Source organism: Cryptomeria japonica, chromosome 6 (genome assembly GCF_030272615.1).
Source record: "Cryptomeria japonica chromosome 6, Sugi_1.0, whole genome shotgun sequence".
NCBI lineage: Eukaryota > Viridiplantae > Streptophyta > Pinopsida > Cupressales > Cupressaceae > Cryptomeria > Cryptomeria japonica.
The window spans coordinates 555473965-555496673 of NC_081410.1; the positions used below are offsets into that span (position 1 = coordinate 555473965).

At 36.9% G+C, this 22709-nt stretch overlaps 1 protein-coding gene across 4 annotated transcripts in view; it reads left to right on the plus strand.

The window, feature by feature from the left end:
- Positions 1-22709, plus strand: part of LOC131048186 (uncharacterized) — a 48304-nt gene that overhangs the window by 13328 nt on the left and 12267 nt on the right. For all 4 annotated transcript variants that reach the window (XM_057982076.2, XM_057982077.2, XM_057982078.2 and 1 more), the window contains exons 4-6: positions 8415-8510; positions 8619-8689; positions 14389-14431. In XM_057982076.2, the coding sequence (XP_057838059.2) occupies positions 8415-8510; positions 8619-8689; positions 14389-14431 (210 nt within the window). The remainder of the gene's footprint in view (positions 1-8414; positions 8511-8618; positions 8690-14388; positions 14432-22709) is intronic.

Genomic DNA, 22709 nt, shown 5'->3' on the forward strand with positions numbered 1-22709 from the left:
TTCTTGTATGTAGGGTCTCTACGTGTGGATAAGCTCTCTGTGGTATGATGTGATTTGCTGGAATCACAAGGGGACTTACATTTGATGCCTGAACTTCTGATTTGCTTTGAATATTGCTGGAACACAGGATCTTACTAACTTTGACTTGAAAAAAAGGAAAAAAGAGGAGGGTGAGGAAAGAATCTAATCCTAATACTAAGGAATGTAGGAGCAATGATTGATCTTTGATGAAATTCTAACTAGGTCTTGTTTTGACATCGCAGGACCATCTCCACAAGGCTAGTGCGATCTTCGAAGGAAAGCTTTGTGATGTTCAAATTATCACTGCAGGCATAGACACCATCAGGTTGATGCATATCAATGAAGAAGCGACAATTGAAGTTAAGCTTAAGCTGAATGATTCCAGTCGACTACGCAAGGCAAGTCTGCAATCAACAAACTGCTAGTAGTATGGATATACGAATTTCACCATCAATCAAGCACATTTCTTCCACTCATCTAATAACATGAAATCAAATATGAGAAGTATAAAGACCATGCAAATTGTCGAATCGACCCATAAATTTCACCATTTCTTCAATGAAGTTACAAGTCTTTTACAACAACATCTTGGCAACAATCTTTGCCTTCTCTTTCTACTCTACTCTAATTGCTATTCTAATCACCTTCTAACTAGTCTCTATCTGTCTTCTAACTGCTTCCAACTATATTCTAACTATTATTTCTATTACCTTTACAAATGAAATGCCAGGGCTTATATAGTGCCCACAATACAATTCGATGGCTAAGATCAATTTGAGATCAATGGCCAAGATTTTACAATGAAAACCCTAATTAGGGTTTGATATAACCATTACATAACATTTAATGCTTGACCAATGATAAAATTGTATTGCTTGGACACATGTCCTCTCTGGAAAAATCGACCAATGGATAGCCGGGGTAGGTACATCGGAGTTTGTGCCACCTTCCATGAGTTAGGTACATTGAATCTGGAAATGCTGAGGTGGACCACACTGACTGGATGAGCGATGACTAGGATGCCACCTCGTCTGACACTTGTAACTTGGTAAATATTCAACTTGATGTTGTTGAGAAGCTAGCTTTAATTAATTCATCTGGAACTATCTGCTTCTTCAACGAACCCTTGTTCTAACTTCTTGTGTCCTTGATTTGCAAGATGATTGATGTACCTCGCCTTGGAATATTGGATTGGAAGAGGTCGCCCTTGATGACGTTAGTCCAAAGAAGGCTGTCCTTGTCGATGCTAGACTGGATCGAAGAAGGTTGTCCTTGTCCTTGCTTGATCGTCCTTGAGGAGAGTCTTCCGACTTGTAGATCTTTCGAGCTTGGGAGTCGCCATCTTGATACCTACACAACATTTCAAAATTAGTAATATATCTTGAAATCTAAAAATTAAACTTTAAAAGGAAGACTCAAGATTTTAATTTAGGTAACCTCATGATAAATCTTTGAATTATCATTTCCTAATTAACTACGCAATACTTAGATTTTTCCAAAAAATGAAAAAAAAATCAAACCTTGAATAAGGGTGTCAAGATGATTTTGCCATACCTCTTCTTGAGAATTAACTCTAAAAAATAGATGAATTTTGGCTAGGCAAAGTGTAGATCAAAGCTCTCCCTTGGATAAAATTGCGCCTCCATTAGCTAGCTTCTTCAAGATCTGGAAATTCGCCTTCAAATGTAGCAAGAAATTTGCCTCTCCCATAGCCTTCAATATGAATTTCGCCCTTCTTAGTCTCCACTCCTCGTAGAAATTCACTCCTTCAAATTGCTCTTGAAATGATGAGTGAATGATTTGAATAATGAAAAACATGCCTCAAATATATAGAGCGCTCACCATTTTATTTCCATGGGCCGACTTGGAAAAAATAGGCCAAAAGATAAATAAAAATTAATAAAAGAAGAGGCCGACTTGATAAAAACATTAAATAATACCCCAAGCGCTCCAATTTTATTTTATTTTTTAAAATAATAATAATTAATTTTAAATGCCTTTATAATTAAAAAATTCGATTTTTAGGCTCAAAATTAATTATTAAATACCATGCGCACTTATTAAATGTCAATTTAATTTTTTAAAATATCCTGGAGTTCTAGCGAAATTGGCATTTAATGTAATTTGAAGGATATTTGGCGCCCAAGCATGGAAAATAATGGCTATTAACAAGATCGCTCTGGTCCCTGGGAGAGGGACAGGAGCGCCCTTACACTTTAGCCTTGCAACTCTTGTTTTTCACGTTCAACACTTCATCCTGGACGTCCAAAATGGCATTTTACTTGAAATCTTGAGTTTGATCTATTCAATTTTTTGGAACGAATGCTCCTTAGAACCATTTTCGCCCTGGTCCCTTGGTGAGGGACAGGAGCGATTTTGCATTTATAAGCTCACTTGTGTTTTGCTAGCTTCGAAAATTATCTTCAACGGATCGATTGCGTCTTCCTTCACCCACCTCAAACGCGAAACTTGCCTTCCTTTTGCCAAAATCTTGTCTTGAGGGAAAATCGCTCTGGTCCCTTGGAGAGGGACAGGAGCGCCCTGGCCTTTATGAGCTCGTTTATGCCTTGTTAACTTTCAAAACTATCTTCAATGGGTTGATTACGTCCTCCTTCATGCCTTTGATGTCTCAATTTGTCCAAACAAGGTCAGGAATGACTCAACTAAGCTTTTTTGCTCTGGACCCTTGGTGAGGGACATGAGCGATTCGCCTTGGACCCTTGGAGAGGGACAGGAGCGAAATTCGCTCTGGATCCTTAGTGAAGGACAGGAGCGAAATTTGACTTTTTGGACTCTCTATCAGGACAATTTTAATGGAATATAACATTTATACTTTAAGTTATATTCCATATATACTTTCAGGATGTTTGAGAGTGGTTTCAGACCTCCAGGAGTTATATTGCAAAATCTAGTTTTTTGAGGTTTTTCAGTTTCCAGACTTAGTCAAATTCAGGATCAGGACATTCTAGACTTAGCCAAATTTCAGGATTAGGACTTTCAAACTTAGCCAAATTTTAGGATCAAGACATCACTCAAGCTGGACTTGCTTATCCATGTGATCACCTGGGCGACACTCAAAATGCAAAGGCTAGCTAACAAAACCCTAAAAGACCAAAAAAAAAAAAAAAAACCCTAAAAAGCAAAAAAGCAAGGGTCCCCATTTGCAATGGGGCGATGTGTGAAAACGTCACAACAGGTTGCTACCTCAACAAATAGCAAGATTTATTAGAGAGCAAGAGGAAGCATATGCAAGAGTTGGTAATGCCTCAAACCATCCTTTGTTGAGAGGAAGAGGAAGTAAATCAAAGAGGCCCCCTACTTCTCCATCTCATAGTAATTTTCCTGGTATCGTGGTACAAAGCCACCCATTCTTGGGCACAATTGATGAAGAACATCCTGTTATTGTGAAGAGATGCAGGGGACCATTAGAGACAACATTTAAGAATGATGCTAGAGAGGTTGCAGATCAATCTGTTGAAATATGTCTATATGCAAGTGGTTTGTCATTTAATGTGGTACGATTACATATTGGTAGGATATGTTGAGAAAGGTAAACGAGGCTCCACAAGGGTACACAGGGCCAGGTTATGAGAAGGTGCGTAGCACCTTACTAGCAAAGGAGGTAAAATGCATAGACAATGCATTGGCTCCCATTAGAAATTCATGGAAACAAATAGGGGTGTCCATCATTTCTGATGGAAGGAAGGATACCATAAATCGACCATTAATTAATGTAAATGCAGTGTGCCCTAAAGGGGCAATGTTTCTAAAAGCTGTGGATTGTGAGGGACAGGTGAAGGATGCACAATTTATTGCTAGCATCCTTATACAATGCATGTAGGATGTGGGACCTCCAAATGTTGTCCAAGTAATATCGAACAATGCAAAGAATTGTAGAGCTGCAGGTTGATGATTGAGGCACGGTTTGAACACATATATTGGACACCTTGTGCTGTCTACTCTCTCAACCATCATGCTCCAAAAGATGGGCAGGAAAATACATTGGATCAAACAAATTTATGTTGAGGCTAAAGAGATCCAAATGTTCATCACAAACCATAACATGTTACAGGCCATTTTTAGATCATTTTCACAATTGGAGTTGCTAAAGGTAATTGAAACACTTCAATTTTTAAAATCTACATTTCACTTAAGTAATCATTAATTTATTTTGTAAATTTGATCATGTCTTCTTTGTATTCTAATTTTTATTATTATTTTTTGAATAGGTTGCTGAGACTCGATTTGCATCCAACACAATCGTCTTGAGGCGACTTGTGAAGGTGCGAGAGCCACTTGCTAGCATGTTAATTAGTCAAAGTTGGTCCCTATGGAGGCAATCCAATACTGAAAGGGCAACAAATGTAAAGCACATGATCCTAGATGACACTTGGTGGGATTGAGTGGAATATCTTTTGAGTTTCACTGAGCTCATCATGAGTATGATTCGTTATGCTGACATGGATCACCCATGTTTGGGAGGGTATATGATGGCATTGACCTGATGATTGAGGAAATGATAGTCATCATCAATGCAAAAGAGCAAGATTCCGAAGAAACTTTCTTCAAAGAGGTATATGATGGCATTGACTCGATGATTGAGGAAATGATAGTCATCATCAATGCAAAAGAGCAAGATTCCGAAGAAACTTTCTTCAAAGAGGTTCAGTCAATTTGTGTTGAGCGGTGGAACAAAATGACCATCCCACTACATCTTCTTGCATTTGCATTGACTCCCAAATTTTATAGTGATGAAATGCTTGCTAAGCCATCGAGGGTACCACCATATAGAGATTCAAAAGTCAGTGAAGGGTGTAGGACAACACTTAGTAAACTCTTCCCCGATTCCGAAATGGAGGATTTAATTACAAGTGAGTTTGCTGATTTTGTAGCCTCCAATGGTCAAAGTGTTTCCGCTCTCCGTGACAAGTATAAGAAGGATGCTCATGCTTGGTGGTACCTCAATGGCCATACATCACCAAACCTTCAAACTCTTGCAATCAAATTTTTATTGCAATTAAGTTTCTTAATTTTTATTGCTCTCAAAATTTATATTTTGTACTATTTTAAAATAATAAAATAATATTTAAAATTTAAAGTTAATTTTATAATTGTCGCCCTCTAACTTTGTGTCAATTATTTAATAGGTTGCTAGTTCGTCTTCATGTGAGCGAAATTGGAGCACATACTCCTTTATCCACTCAGTGAAACGCAACCGATTGGTAGCAAGTAAGGCGGAAGAGCTAGTTTATGTGCATTCAAATTTGCGCCTTCTTACTCATAAACAAAATGAGTACAAGGATGGGAGCACAAAGTTTTGGGATATAGATCTAGAGCAAACTAATTTGGATTTTTCATTTGCCACAATCTTTACTCTTTGGGGGGTCCAATAGCCAATTTGCTGCTAGTGCAAGTGGCAGTGAGGCTTCATGTGGTTCCACTACTCTAGCTACATCATCTAATGTCAATGATGATGTTGATCTTGATCTTCCTAGTGACCCATATGATGCTGATTATTAATTGTGTTATTTTATTGTTGAACCAATGAACAATGAATTCAATATATCTATCATAACATTCAAATTTTGACAAATGAAAATTAGATTAGACTTACAGTAAATTTGTTATATTTATACGCCAAAGAAATGGGAATCGCCATGAATCGCCTAAACTCGGCGAGTCTGAGTTCGAGTCATGCTCGCCGAGTCTCTTGGACTCGGACTCGGACTCGTCTGAGTCTGGCGAAAACTCGCCGAGTTGGCGAGTTTGGCTCAAACTTGCCAAACTCAGCGAGTCCTGAGCCCCAAACTCGGCTACAAAATGACAAAAAAAAACATTTTAAAAAGTTTTTTAAAAATGAATGGTCTTGTCTTTGTTCACTACAACCTTCGCCTGGGAATGCGAAAAATTAGGGTTATAACATGTCAGCCAATAGAAAAATAACACCCGATGCTTTTATTAAATAATAAGTTTTTTTGGCCTTGTGGGGCGCTGCCCCTCGACCCTGCCCTATATCGCGATAGGGAGTGCGCAAGGGGTGATGCCCCTTGACCCCACCTTGGGGGCGCTGCCCCCAAACCCCTGTCAAAAAATATGGGGGGAAACTGCGTCGATAGAAGTAGGGAAAATTTAACCTCCGAGTCTGACACTGATTGGATCGACCAGGTAGATATAGAGGCTGAGACTGTAGCCATGGCAAAGGAGGAGCGGAGAGCACGAGCACAAACAGGAGATTCAAAGGCAGATAGTGACACGGATGTCCCTGATGTTGGTGAGCATGGCATGGTGTCACGGGGAGCGGCTATGGCTGTCGAATCATCCAGGACCTGCCTTAGACGCCTTCGCAGGGGGCCGGGGTCGGAGGGTGCTGCCGTGCAGGCTCCTCTGAGCCATAGGCTTGTAGTTGTATTTACCTTTGGTATTTGTATGAAACATTTGATGATGATCATATGATGACATGGATTTTTTATTCCATGAATTTTGTAATATTGTATACATTTGACAATATTTATATATCTATGTTTGTTATTTCCTTCAGCTACAATTTGCGTTTATGCTTATGTGATTGATGTATACTTGTGTATGTAATCAAATGAGCCAAGTTTGATGATGTTATTGTGTCTTTATGGTGTATTCAATAAAGGGTGCCTGAAACAAGTTTTAAATCTTTAAAAATCTCTAAATTTCTTGAGTTTTTCACTTTCCCGAGTTCAGTCGAGTCTCAAGCCGAGTCTGACTCCGAGTCCCGAGTCCGAGCCGAGTCTGAGTCCCGTTTCTTTGATTTATATCATATATGATAGTTCCAAGTTTTGTTTAGCATATGGATGATATTTGGGATTCTAAATTTAATTTTTGTTTCTACTTTTTAGGCTGCATATATGTATATATTTATGATTTTTACATTTTTTTGTACGGACGTACCCAAACACCCCCCCTACAAATTTTTTTTTTTTGCCGTACCGGCAACTTAGTTATATTCCAATCACTGTCTCTGTTTACTAACAAACTAATCGCTGCCTCTTGGAATTTCAATCGCTTTTAATCTAAATTGATATCTTCTATCTGTCTTTTTGATTGCTGCTTTAGTAAATCTGCTCCTTAACCTTGGTCACAGTTAATTATTTGCTCTATTCTGTTCATCCAATGTCAGATCAGGGGCATGCTACCTGTTTTGTTGGCTAGAGGAGATTAAAGGATAGTTAGTTTGTAAGAGTTGAGTTTGGAAATAGCTGGTGGAATATTGGCTATGCTTGGCTGGTATTTAAGGATTATTGATTTGATTGTATGTGGAGGATTGAATGGGGCATGAGAGTTAGTTGAATCTAGTTACATATGCCTTCATTCCTGTCTATAGGAATGAGTAGAGACCACAGCTGAAGCAGAGAAAACACATGCTACAAATTTATCTTTACAAGACAAGTTGCGAAGGTTGTCATCTAGCTTAGAGTTGGCTAAGATAATCATTTGATTTAGTGGTCTATATATAAAACATTTGGTGATCTTGGGTGAAAACATATGGTTATTAGAGTTAGGTGGTGAAGATAAACAATGAAGGAATCTCAATTCATCTAGCTTAGTGTCAGATAGACATATTAAGCTGATGCATGCAGTGCAGAATGTGGAATATGAAGGATTTTTGACTTTTTAACTTGCTTTTCCAACATTATTATTTCCCTTTTTGATGTTGGGAGGCAATAGGAAATTCATAAGCTCTTTGTCGAAGAGTTAGAGGTGTTGTCTTCAATATAACCTTCACCTCTCATGTTCAATTGAGGTTGTGGGAGACAAAACTTGAGTCACTGTAGCACCTTTATAATTGGACTATGTGATATTGGAACAAGGGTTTGCTCACTCTTTCTGGAGTTTTCACACATTGAAGGGTTTCGAAAGGGCAACTTGCTTGTTGCAGTCATTGTGTGTGTGTTATCTCTTGCTTGTTTTGCTACTGCTATATGTTTCTTTGATATTTTGAAAGTGTTTTGGAAGGTTTTAATTGTGATTTGATAAGGATATCCATAGTTGGCGAAAGCTAGGAGAATATATCCAACTTTTTATTACAGATCATCTAAATTGTCTGATATGTGATGAATATCAATTGTCCATCCAAAAAAGAGAGTGTGTTTTAGTAAAATTTTCATTTTCAGAGACTTTTTAATTTGATACAAGAATTTAGGTTCATGGCCATCAAAGGAAAATGCCTACACTAGAGTTCTTGACTTTGCCTTGAATTACTTTAACTTCAAAATAATTTGGTCTGGTAGATCGAGATATCTGAATTTTTAGATATGCTTGTTGTGGATTTTTACAGAGGATCACTTTGAGCTATGTTTTGTTTGTTAATGCCTTTTACATTGTTTCAAAAAATCAGTTTCTGCTGTTGCTATTTTTTTCAGGTGGTTATCTTAAATTCTAACATTCAAGTGCCTCAAAACGGCCTGCAAGCCCTAGCAAAAGCACTGTCGAAAAAGTCCATTGCAACTAAAATGCAGGTTGGAAGCATTTTTTAACTTATGGATTTGATTTGAATCCTAACTCGATTGGAGAAGATCTTCTTTAGTGGAAATATTATTCATATCATATTTGTTGGTTTTAACTAGGTTATTGGAAAAGCTAGGGTTCCAATTGTCAAGTTTATTGAGAAGGAAAGTAATGTGGCATTTGATATCAGGTTTGTGATTTTCAAACATGTTGAATTCTCTTATTTTTTTTTTCTAAGTTTTTAATTCCTCACTTTGTTTAGAATTCTGGTCATTTTTGTTTGGTGCAACTTATCTTTGTTATATTGCCTGCATGAACTATTTTGTATACATAGTTTTTCTGGAATCAACACACTTTTTTGGTCTGACAATTCTAGTACACTACTAGATTCGTCATCAGGGAAAGAAACCTATGTTTGTGGAAGGATAGAGAAAACAGTTTATCTTGAATATAATGTAGATTGGTCAAGTAGGGGAAATTGGATACTAGCTATATTAAATTAGAAGTGCAGATATGTTAAAACCCTTATTAATCAATTGTTACAGTGGATTGACAAGTATTATATTCGATAAATAATTAGATGGTAAATTAACTAGTTAAGTAATGCTTAATATAATCAATTAGTACCCCCCTCTTATTATCTATGTACCTTTTTTCTGTTTTTTAATATATGGGAGCTGCCCCCTTATGGCAGTGCTTATCTTAAAAAAAAACATAATCAATTATTAATTTAATTAATAAGTAATTAGATAGCAAATTCATGGATGAACAAGGTCATGAGGTGAGGGAGACGAGGGTGAGAAGAGAAGATGAGGCTTAGGGTATGCTTCAATTATTTTACTGAGGTTTCCATGTGTTATAGTTGCCATTGTGTAAAAAGAGCTTTTAGCATAAAAAGAAAAAAAGTAACAAGATCAAGGAAGAACAAGAACATGAGGTAAGGAGGCAAAAGGAAAAGAGGAGGCTTAGGTACACTTTAATTATGTAAACTAATAATAGAGTTTTCCATGTCTAATAGCTGCCTTGGTAGAAAAAAGCATTTACCATATCAATAAAAAAGGAAAGAAGATCATTTAGGTAACTAGTTTATATTTGGTTAAATATAAGGTCTGATTTCTTATTTATATATGTTGTGACATGCCACAGGCTGTTGTCTAATCCCATGTTTCTTACAGATTTCTGAGAGGCTTTTCATTGCTCCTTTTGTAAGCATCGGATATATTTTTGTTTTGTGATTCTGAATGCATGAGGTTATATTTCCCATAATTGTTACAGGCTTCCTTGATCTGCTACACACACACACGAATGCATGATCTGTTATGATGTTAGCATGCACTTTCTTCCTATTCTGGATCCAAGGATATATTAGAGGCAAGTCAACTGTGATGTTTGAAGGGTAAGATAGACAATAATTTAGTACATTATGTTGTGGTTGATCTCTTGTACATATTGTGTAATTTAGTACATTATGTTGTGGTTGATCTCTTGTACTTATTTTGTAATTAACTGGGGGAAGCCACCTAAAAAATAGGGCAGACCAAAAGTCAAAACAAATAATTCTAGGTGTACAGTCACTGAGAGTGAGCACATAGAGAATGTTCTGTTAGCACATAAATCCAGTTCCTCACAATGGAAATTGTATCCTTGCACATTGAGAAGTAATTCTTCAATCACCTGTTCTTAATTCTATCAATTTTTCTTTCATTATCTATTGGATTATTTTGATATACGGCACAGTTAGTGAGGCTTAAAATGTTAGAAATGAATAGTACTATGAAGTTGAATCCAAAAATCCCTCCAATTGAAAGACAACTTTTATGGTCCATTGAAAGACAACATTTATGGTCCATTGAAGTAGCCATGTGTCCTTGGGGCCCACATGGCTAGTAAGAGTATCTAACCAGATAAATAGGAAATCTGTTGAAGGAAAAAAATCAAAATATCAAAGAATAGGATGATGAAATCTCATGAACTAAAATTAAACAGGCCTCAAAAGATTCTGGGATATTGTCTTTTCTCATTTAGCTATGGAAAATCGTCTGGTAGAAATTTTACGAGTAATCCTTCAATTCCTTGTTCTTGGTCATGTCAGAGTCCCTGTTTCATGGATCAGTTTAAGATGCTATGCAGTTACGGAGGATCTAAATATTGGAAATGAAATGTACTATGTTGTTGAATCCAGAAATCATCCCTTCCACAAAAATGCAACTTTTACAATCCAATTAAGTAGACATGTATTTTTAGGGTCCACTGTGGCTAGTAAACCTCTTTAGTTGGATAATTATAGGAGATCTATGAAAGCGCTACAGTTTTAAAGATCAAAAGTTGAAGACCATGAAGCATATGCTCTACAATTAAACAGACCTCAAAAGATGCTTGGGCATATCTTCTTTTCTCATTTAGTGTGGCAAAATCACATTTTAGAGATTTACAACTCAAACCTAAGTTCCTGAATTGGAGTTTGGTTTGAGTATGGGTACTGTATTCTGCTACGGGAAATATTTTTTGGGGCTGGGTGTATGATAATCATAAATTTATAAATAATATTTGAATAATATAATATAAATGAATAATGGTAATATGCAAAAATGTCAATATTTTAATATTAGTTTATTTTATGATATAATATATACAACTAAGTAGTAAATACTATATACATATATATATGATATTAATACTGATCTATACATAAATCTAAAATAATATAATATGAATAAATTTATACATCTTTGGCCATGCTTCTAACAAATTGAATTTGATTTATTAAATCTAAGAGGGAGATAGCATTGATCACACTTTATATTATGTTTATTCAGCTTCGGTATACTTTTTTATTAGGTTGGATATGGGAGAAATCTTTTAGACACTTGATGCAAAAGAATATTGCATTAAATGATCTGGTCAATAGAATAAGCTACACTGAGATGTGGGGAAGATGCCATGATGCTAGGTTTCTAGCACTGGTGAATCCAAATAGGAGTTGCAGTTCTCAAAGGCAGTCTTATATATTGTAGTTGCTATTTCTCTAGCATTCACAGCTCTGTCCTTGTTCTTTTGACTTGTCAAGCTCACAAAATGAGTGAAATAATGCCTTTTAGGGTTTTTTCCAGTGATCAATAGGTAAAAATAAACATGTTGAATTCTTTGACCGCTTCTGGAATCATGATGGAAATGCCTTTGAATTGCCATGTCCGACCTAGAATTTCCTTTCTTTACTGATTCCAAATGATCCAGACACAAAATTTTTAAAAATATAACCCTGCTCGAATCCATGGGCAATTTGTTTTGGAATCTGATTTTGGGATGAATCATACCTGGAAATGACCTGTTTTCTTGGTAATTCATTAACATAGAGTAAAACAAGTGCCAGCGGTGGTCATGAATAATGGGTTTTTCTATTGAAACTAGATATAATTGGGAAAGAATAGATTTTACTTTTTACATTTAAAAGAGTAGGTTGCCAACAGAGATGAGGCTTTTTACACCTGAAAAGTAAAGGAGGAGGTGAGCAGCAGTGAGAAGGGTTTTTTGCTGAATGAGATGTTTAGCTGGGAGATAGGGTTTTGTGGCTCAAATAGTTTGCATGGCAGCAAGGAAGAAATATACGATGAAAGCTAGAAATTATCAGTGTCCACAATTAACCCAAAATAGGCCAGTGGGCTTTGAAGATTACTTTCAGATTTAATAGTGAACTGCTGGGGTGAAAAGATCATAGATTGCAAAGAGTACTAAATTCAAAATGGTAAAGAAATATAAACAGGGTAAGCTTTAAATGGTTAAATCCCCCAAAACAAAAATGGTAAGTATAAATATTCCTGTGCTAGGACTCCTCAGGGAACTCTATGGTGCTGATGAAGTCGAAGATGAAAGGGAGAAATAATGACAGGGTACTGGCAATGTCATGTTGATCTGCAAACTGATGCACTCTCAATCAGGTCACCAATAATAGATACCTCTATGCTGCATCTCACAAATTCCTCCTAAATGTGCTTACCGCTGTGTTTTAACAACATGCACTTGAAAAAACATTAGTTGCTGAACAAATAATTAGTAAACATCATACAAGCAATAAAATGAATTAAAAATTCAAGAGAAAACGGAAATGACTGTACATAAGGGTCTGACATAGAGAAACCCTCAATTTGGGGTGAAAACTCCAGCAAGAAAGCTAAAAGGCTAAAAGCTCCTCGTATCCACTCTGAAATCAGTCAAATACATTGTAGTATGATTTATACACATCAAAACTAAGCTCCATTTGACAACAATGAGCTTGTACAATTTATAGTGCAGTCTGCAGTCCTTAAACTCTTCTGTTATGTGAGATTAACTTACAATCATGAAGTTACTAAGAGGAGAACATGAATTCCAACCTTTGGTACATGTCCAAAACTGTTTGATATAGACCATCACACGTCTCTCTGGCGGCCGAACACAAAACAAATGCATAGAAGTCTGAAATGAAACATTGAAACTCTTCACAGCCCTCTGTTTGCTCTATATCGAAATGTCCTGTGATTACCATGGTACAAAGTGTTTGCTGCGGTGTTTGATGAGCTGCAGTTTTGCCAAACCTGGATAGCTGCATATGTCACACTTCTTCCCTAGGATGCTTGGGATCATCTTAAGTCTGACTTTGACCTACACACAAGTTCCTTATGCTCTGCTACTGACGAAAAATGTTCTCCTTTGTGAAGGTGCTCCTGAAACTGCTTCTTGATTGGTAGTGGATTTAAACTGACCTTTTGATTGTGACATGGATCAACTTTTGCATCACATGTTTGTAGCAAGGCTTGGGCCCGGAGAACTGAAAACACCATTAATCACAGTAACAGAGTTGAAGAACAAGGTTCTGTTCCTAACATTGAGAGCAAGGAGCTAGCTGTATTTTATGATCAGAAAAAGGTTGTTTTGATTCTTAATTTCATATGTATTTTAGTTTCTTGTGTTATTTGCGTCGTTTTGTTTACTTTCTTCAACAGCTGGAGCACCCAGGACAATAAAAGTAACAAATGAGAATTTTTCTTCCTTTCAAGTAATGTCACTGGATGGGAAAGATTTGGGAGGATGTAAATGCTATAGTTGAGCTGCAAGAATGTCATATTGCGTGCAAGGTACTTATAGGTAAATGGAAAAGTTGTTTATAGGTCCCAACCAAGTTACAAAGTGAATCCACTGAGAATGTCATATTGCGTGCAAGGTACTTATAGGTAAATGGAAAAGTTGTTTATAGGTCCCAACCAAGTTACAAAGTGAATCCACTGATAGAATTCCAAGGTGCAAGTAAACTGATCTTTTTCCATGAGAGGTTTTTGGAGCAGAGCAATTGGTAGCTTGTTAATCCAAAGCAAGGATGTTGAGATTAAAATTTGGATAGAATTTCAATTTTTAGCAGGATTCTAGAGTAATTACTAATTTTCAGATTTATTTTTGAATTTTTCTCTCTTTAAATTTGGCACTTAGAATGATATTAAATTGTTTTACAGTTCATTTGATTAATTTGGTTGACTTTATACAAGTACATAAGTAAATGTTTTTTTAGGGCTTTTCAAAGATTGGTCACCCTGTCCAAGCAGTTGATTTTATTTCTTGCATTCCAATTCCCTGCGTTTTTGATTCAAACAAAAACTGTAGTTTTGAGTTGGCAACTTCTATTGTAAGCTGCATATGCCTATAACTATTGCAATTCTATGCCTATAACTATTGCAATTCAGTCTTACTTGCATGCTACCTCTACTTTTTAATATGTATGTTTTGATTTATATGAAATTATTCTTTGATTTCCTGGCCAACTTTTTGTTTGCCCTGGAAGTTCTTAGCTATTTTTAGTTGTTTGTAGGCAGAAGCTGGTGATCAACTTTACATGATCTCATTTTGTTGTCTTTTTGGCAGCTTTGATGTGCAAAATGGACCAGAGGCTGCAAAATTTATTAAGGTATGATAATTATAATTATATTCCGATACATCAAAAGTTCTGACATAGGAATGTGCACAATTATGTGTTTTACAGATAAACCTTTTTGCTTAGGCATAGTATTCTCCTAAATATGCTATCTGCAATGCAAATGGGATGTTCATATGCTTGTGAAGGTTGAAAAGGGAAATGCACGTCTCATTGGTAATTTCACGTGTCACACAGTCAGATTTAATTAGAGAAATTTGAAACTAATTAACATTGAAAAAACCTCATAATATTGTTTAAAATGCCATTAGACTCTTCGTACAAGGTTGTATGGTTTGCAGTAGCATTAAGGGTTTTCTAGGTAGTGAGGCATTGAGGGCTTTTTAATCAGAAAAATGTAAAGAAAAAACCATGCCAGAGCAATTTTCTCTCTCCTTAAGCTGAAGAAATACAAATCTATTGCCATGAACTACTTCACATGACACACATTCTGCCTCTTTGTTCAGCTGCAAGGTGCTTTCATTTACTTCCTATCCTTTGGCTATCATTACATTGCTTATATTTTTTTTTTCTGTATCTCTTTGTAAGGCTTTAAAAGAACTTCTGATTATAAAATTTTACATTTGCATTTAGCTTTTAGTTTTTTATTTATATTTATAATTATTTAATATATATAGGTTAGATTTCAATTTCAAAATTAATTTAAATTTTAAATTGAATAAAATATATTTTAATATTTTTTTCCAGATTTATATTATTTGAATTTAATCATTTGATTTTTTTTCTGAAGTATATTGGTTGATGGACTGGTTCTGGATTTTTTCCTCACTGAACTCAAATTTGAACCTTATGACAGATTTTAAATTTTCAAGTGAAGGAACCATATAGAACTTTTGTGTGAGTTGTCTCTGCAAGAGGACCTAGGACCAGCTAGAACCTGATTGAGGAGGAGTCTTTGTATCCATATTAAGAACGATTGTTCTTGGATCTTCGCAAGAAGCTTTGATAATAGTGTTGCAAGCAGAACCTTACATTTCCCGTTTAAAAATATTAAAAAGCTAACTAGGCCTTCCCAAGGAATTGGGTTCACAAGTTGGTTTAATGCACAGGAGTATTTTAGTTTCTAGAAAAAGGGATTTGATATTTATGGATAGATCGAAAAGATGAATTTAATGTTTGACAATTGACATTATAGAAGTTGACTTTGTTTTGGAATTCAGTGATTCACTCTGCTGTGAATTTACATCACAAATCAGATTGATATATTCATTTTCTTTTAGCAAAACGGGAGAATTTATGATTTGAAAGGGACGAAACCTCCTGTCCAAGTTATTCCATATCTCCTAAACGAATGAAATACCTGGTTGTTGTTCAGGTACTACTAAACAAGAACCTATGGCTGTAACCTCCTATCAATATGCAGAGGAATAAGATAGAATTAGTTGTATCAGAAATTCAGAATACTTGGTATTCAGGATCATTGTCTCAAATAGAGTTTTATGGCCGTAACCTCTTATCAATATGCACAGGAGTAAGATAGAATGAGTTGTCTGAGAGTACTTGAAATTCAGGATCATTGTGCTCATATAAAGTTTTTCTTCAGCACTGATTTATAGATGAAAAAAGGATTGCTTCTCACTATATGGTTTGTATTACTTGGGAGAAGGCTAGTTCACAGGCTCTTTGAGGGCACATTATAAGGTTCAACGACATAGAAGTTAGAACATCTATCAGTATGAACAGAAGTCAGATAGGGTGGGCTCTCCAGAAATTCTTGGAGTTGAAGATCAGAGTGCCAATTAGAGCCTTCATTCTTCACTAGTGATTTATAGATGCAAAAACAATTGTTTCTCTCTAAACCTTTATTTGGCAGGAGGCTAGTTTACAGACTCTTCCAGTACAAAAGCCTTTTTGGAAGTGAAGGACACATTGTGCCTTAAAGTGTCATTATATCGTTTTTACACACAAGGAGATAGCCATTCCACCCTCATATAATTATCCAATTCAAGTGTTCGGTGTATATTTTCAATTCTTAAGAGTATGTTGTCAACCATTTGGTAGGCAAGCTCTGCCAGAGCCATAATGGTTTGCAAGCATCCTAAAATATAACTGTGCATGACAAAAATCAATAAACAATATGTATGATAAAAGATATTTTCCAAATTATTCTCCAACATATATTTGTAGTGTAAATGTTACCTTGTTCTCCCTTTACTTAGTTTCTCATAACATTTGCTTTCTCAATCATCTGATAGAGTTATGTTTCTTTGTTTTCCGTAGTTTAGGCAAAGCTTGATCTGCTGCATATTGAGTTTTGAGACTTGAGTGGGACTCTTTATGTACTGCATGCTGTTTCCATTTACTTCTCATGGGATTTGTGTCAGAAAGTTATTTTTAATAAATATTTTGAATTCAGTATGTTCCTGGACGTGTAATGTAGATGTTCAAACCATTGAGGAATGTGTGAAAATCTGTGGTTTTTGTTGCAAATTATATATGAATAACATGTTTTTGGCTCGTTGTCCGATAGATATCATTATTCAACTTTTGTGACCATTAGTAAGTTATTGCACACAAATAAGGTGAAGGGCATTAGGGAAGAACAAGCTAATCAAGAAAGAATTAGAGAATTATTTTATCTACCCCTTGTTTTCAGATGTGATAATTAACTGAAAATATTCTCTGGAGCAAAGAAGCAATAATCTGCAAAAAGTTGCGATTATACCCGATTAATCATGAATCATGGAGCTAGCCAATTTATTCCCTGAAAATATTCTGACTCACAAAAAAATCGTTGACCTAATTTTCAACAATTCTTCGCATTTAAATCATGTTGAAAATCCCCATAAATGGCAAAACAAGTGAAAATTTTTTGTTGCAAAATCATGAAATTATCCAATTGCTTAGAAATAGGGCCAATTCCGAGACGGAATCAGAGTCCGTGCGGAATCAACATGGAAACAGTTTGTTATTTTGCGGTGATCCATGAAGGTTCAGGACGGGGGACAAAGGGGCCTAAGTTCTGGGACGGCAGTGGTACAGCGACGAGGGTACAGCAGTGGGGGGCAGTGCTGATATGCATATAGTACTTGAAAAACTAGTTATGAAAAGATGTATAAGAATTACATTTCAAATGAAACTTTGGCAAATTAGTAAGATTGCAAAATTGCAAATACTAAATACTAAGATTTCTTGAATACTAAATAAAATTTAACAAATGAAATTCTCAAATTGGAGATTTCATTTATATTGAAAATATCATATGGATGATTACACCGAGTAGCATGAAATTATCAAGAAGATTATTACAATGAGTAGCATGATATCAAAACAAGTACAAAATGTCAAAATGTAGTGAAGCGAGGCCTCTAATCATCCCCAAACTCCTCATCACTAGAACTATTGGACTCCTCATGGTGAGAAAAAGAGAGGATTTGAGGGGGTTTTGTAAGGCATAGAGAGCATGGATGGGCCCACGTCAAATTAGGGTTCAACCTTGTTGCGACCTTTTCACTCATCACCCCATTGAGAATGGGGACCCTCCCTTTTTTTCTGCTTTCTAGGGTTTTTGTTAGAGCCTTGTGACCTTCCGACATCAGTATTGCCAAAGTTTTTCAGTTTTGAAAGTCACGAGTCAGTTTGTGCAAGCCACGGTTAGAATAGAGTCTAGACACTGTCAAAGTGCCTAGAAAGGCCGAAGGATGAAGATTACAATTGAATTGGGTCAATTTGGACCATAGTTTTAAAACTCGTGGACTCGCCACGGACTCGCGAGTCCATGGGAGCCACGAGTCGACTCGCCAAGGACTCGCGAGGCGAGTCCATCTGAAGGACTCGCGAGTCTTTTGCAAGGACTCGCGCGAGTCTTTTGCACAGACTCACGAGTCTTTCAGATGGACTCGTGCGACCTAGAAAAAAAGTCATGTAAGCTTTAAAATTGAGTTTTTAAAAAATTTTTTTGCCTTCATTTGGCATAACTGAGGGAGTGAAAGATAAAAGAAAAATAACACCCGACACCTTTTTAAAATAATAAAAGTATCTTTGGCCTCGCAGGGCGTTGCCCCTCGACCCCGCCCTGTATCGTGATAGGGAGCGTGCAAGGGGCGATGCCTCGTGACACCAACTTGGGGGCGCTGCCCCCAAACCCCCGTCGAAAAATATAGGGGGAAACTGCGCCGATGGAAGTAGGGAAAATTTAACCTCCGAGTCTGATTAGGCTCCATATAACAGCATAATTAGCATTGAAGAAATCTTGGTATTATACATTTTAGAGTTGAAAGTTTGAAACTATGAGTATGTGATGTGTAATGTTTCAATTATGGCTCTTATGTTTTCTAAATGCCTTAATTTCTTTATGTTTTTTTGTAAAACTACGGTTTTTTATTTTGCCAAGTCCTTGCCGAGTCTTTCACGAGTCCGAGTCTGAGTCCAAATTTTTAGTCTGCCGAGTCCGAGTTTTTAAACTTTGATTTGAACAACTTTCTATTTTTGGAAAGTTTTTCTTTTTTCTTTTTCCTATTTTTTAGGAAGTTTTGTTTTTTGCATTTTGAGCACGATCCCCGAAGTGGCTATTTTAGAAAGTTTTTCCTATTTTTTAGGGATGCTTGCTTTTTCTATTTTTGGAAAAGGGATCTAAAATTTGCACTGTCAACTTTGAATTACATTGGAAATGATCAACAAATTCCTCCGAAATTCAAGTTTTGTTAGAAAAAGCCAAATTCCTAAATTTTAGGGATTGCGAGGAATTCAAGGGATGATTGAAGTATGGTTTTCGAATTTCAAGGCAATTTGAGTAGTATTGTTCAAGTTATGAAGATTCGAAGTTTTGATCTCATGGTGCGTGGATTTCTTGAAATTTGCTCTCCCTTGGTTCTTGAAATTCATGAAGTCCGCCTTGGAGGTGATACCAATGGGTCATGAAGTTGAGAAAGTTCGCCGTTGTCTAAGAAAAAGGTGCCTAAGTATCTTAAACTCCGCCATCATCATGGTGCAAGGAAGTGATACGCCCAAGGGTATGAAGGTAGCATGAGAAAGGTTCCTAAACATCATAAAGTCTGCCTTAGGGTATGAAGCAATGTGGCATGAAGTAAGTGAAGTCCGCCCTCCTAAGATTATGAATGTGACAAAGTTCGCCCTATCAAGAGGTTGAGTGCACAAACTCATGGAAGTCCGCCCAAGGTAATAAGTAATGGTGCATGGATCAAGCAAAGTCCGCCCTAGAGAGATAACAAGTGGTCCACATTCTTCACCAAGTCCGCCCTAGAGAGATAACAAGTGGTCCACATTCTTCACCAAGTCTGCCCTGAATCATGTGTCAAGGTTCCTAACAGCTATCAAGTCTGCCCTACCTTGTAACCAGCAGTTCCTAAATGTGATGAAGTCCGCCCTACAACACGTGAATGATGGAAACAAGTTGTGCAAAGTCCGCCCTATGCTGCAGATGAAAGGTTCCTAGGTGAATTGAAGTCCGCCCAAGGTAATAAGTGAAGTGCAAAGATCAATCCAAGTCTGCCTTGAGATAAGGAAAATATGGCCAAGTGTATGAAGTGGTGCCAAGAATCAGATCAAGTTTGCTCAAGAAGTAAAACATGTGGTGCCTAAGTGTGGAGAAGTCCGCCCTTGATTGCATATAATGGTCCCTAACCTTTAAACAAGTCCGCCCAAAGTCATGAGCATATGGTTTCTAAGTGTGGAGAAGTCCGCCATACACTTGGTGCATAACATCAGCAAAGTCCGCCCTGCCTCTAGTTGGAGTGAAAACAAGTCAAAGATACTTGCTAAGTGTTGAAAAAGAGAATATTCTTGGATGATGTCAGCAAGATCTTCATGAAGTTCGAACTGAAAACCAAAGTAGAATGTTTATGAAAGAGAGATATTGCAGATTTGGATCGAATTAAGAACCGAAAATCAAATTAGAAAGTTGCATTGGAAAGAGAAGAAGAGGATTTCGAACTTGATAGTGATGACAAAGCAACTAAAGATCAAAAGGGAAACATTCCCTGCAGATTCGAAGGACTGAGGAAGGATTAGAAACAAATTTTGAAGAAGATTTTGAGTTTCTAATTGCAAATTTGAAGTCTCATACAAATTTGAAGTTTCTAGAGCAGTTTGAGAGTGAATTTGAAAGGTTTTCTGCAGGTTGAGGTAAATTTTGAAGGAATTTTTGCAGGTTGGAAGTGTTTTGAAGAAAATTTCAGTATATTTCTGAGTTATCAACAATTTTTCAACAAGTTTCAACTCAGATTTTTTGAAGAGCTTTGACTGTTTGGAGGATAAACCCATTGATTTTCTGTGATTAACTTCTGATTTTCTCTTTCTTCTTCATTCTTCGAAGATTTGGATGACCTCCGAGGTTGGAACATCACGCAGAATGAAGTTTCAAGTTGACAAAGATTCCCCTCTGGAATGAAAAATGAATTCTAAGTGGAAACAAGTAGGAGACACAAACTTGGGACACATCAACCTCCGAGAGTTTAGGAAGAGGATGCACGACACAGACACTCAGCTGCCCACAACAATAGCAAGGAAAATGATGCGGAATGGTATAGTACATGCTGCTGGTTTCCTTCCAGCAATGCAATGTATTGAATTGATTGCAGAGTGTTTCAAGCACTACAACCAAGAAAATAGAGAGATAGTAGCTCCTAATGGCAGAATTCTCGCAAATATTGGAGAAGTGGCAATTAGTGAAGCCTTTCACATACCTGAGTATCACAACATTGTCTACATGACTAGAGATGAAGCAACCCCGTTATACAATGACCACATAGAAGAATAGGAGGCTAATATCAAACATTCATGGTTGGAAAAGCCGAGGAAAGGAATTTCCAAGATACCTAAACTCCTTGTGAGGGCATATTTCAAAGAAGATTATGGAGACCTCATAGTCTTGTGGAGCGGAGTCATGGGCAGCCAACAGGGTGCTCCTTTCGAGCCATGGATGTACTATCTTATCCATGAAGTGACTGCTGGAGTTAAGATGATAAACTAGGCCAGAATCATTAGTGATAATCTGGATGATCAATTGAGAAACTTGGAAAAGAATAGGACATTCTATATGAGTTCTTATTTGGTCTATTCTTTGGCGAGGACATACCGATATAGAGGCCTTGTATGCAGAGGAGCTGTGGAAAACAAGAAGAACCAATTTGCTGTTTATGATTGTTATCCACAACTGCACGTGCAGAAGAAATTCCATCTGAAAAGAGTTAACGATGCATTCTTAATGCATATCACAAGAACCCTTCAGGGAGGTATCCATCAACGACTCTCTCAAGAGTCTAAAGATTTTATCAGTAGGTTTGGGTATTGGTATATCCAATATCCTAGGTTTACCTACTTGAGGATCCAGGGATTCTCAAGACAGCCATACAAGCTACCCATGTTTCCTACGAACAAGATGGTACTACTTGAGGTAGTCCGACAATTGGAGAATTTTATGAGTGAAAAGAAAGAAAGAAAAGACTGGAGCGTCTTTTTTCACTATCGGAAATGGATTGGAAACATGTCCATCGACCCAAGCTGCTACACATGCTGACAAAGAAATTCAATGGTAGCCATTCTTCCAGTATCAAACGAGGAGTCATTTCGATCCTTTTCATCAAATGGGAAAGGTAAATGAAATAAAATTTGAGCACAGGCCGAATTTCGAGGATTATTGGGCTAATGTTGTTGATAGCTTCGATGTGAGAAGGAGGCTATGGTCTAGAATTCCATTGAGTTTGATCAGAGTTTTTGAAGTATTCTGTGTAGCGGACCAGCTTGAGGAAGACAATGAATACGAGCAGCCACATTATGCCACCTTGAAGAACGAGCCCCTAGCTTCCGTTGATAGGTCAGATACTGAAAGATCCAACCTAGGTCTCTTATGAGGCTTGTAATTGAGTACTCCAAGTGGTGGGCAACTTAGAAAACTAAGGAGCTCAAAGCGAAAAACGTTGCCTTCACATATGATCTCATGGGGACTGATGAGTCTATGTCTTCAAATCATGGTGTAACATCCAGTGGTCCCAGGAATCTAGAAAGTGTTGGATCAAGGAAGAGAAAAGAACCCACTGAGAATTCTCTGAGGGCAAAAGGAAAGAAAGTTACTAGAGAAGTAGATGTGAGTAGACGACAAAAGTCAGGAGAAGGTCATTCGACCATAAGTGCTTCATCTACCACACCAATAAGAATTATGATTGATGAACAAGAACAAGACAGTGAAATGGAAGATGAGGAAATGAGAGTTCCTTCTCCTGTCATTGAGGAGATCATAGAGGAACCAGTTCATGCCCCATTTTAGGAACCAACATAGGAGCCCAATGTTGCT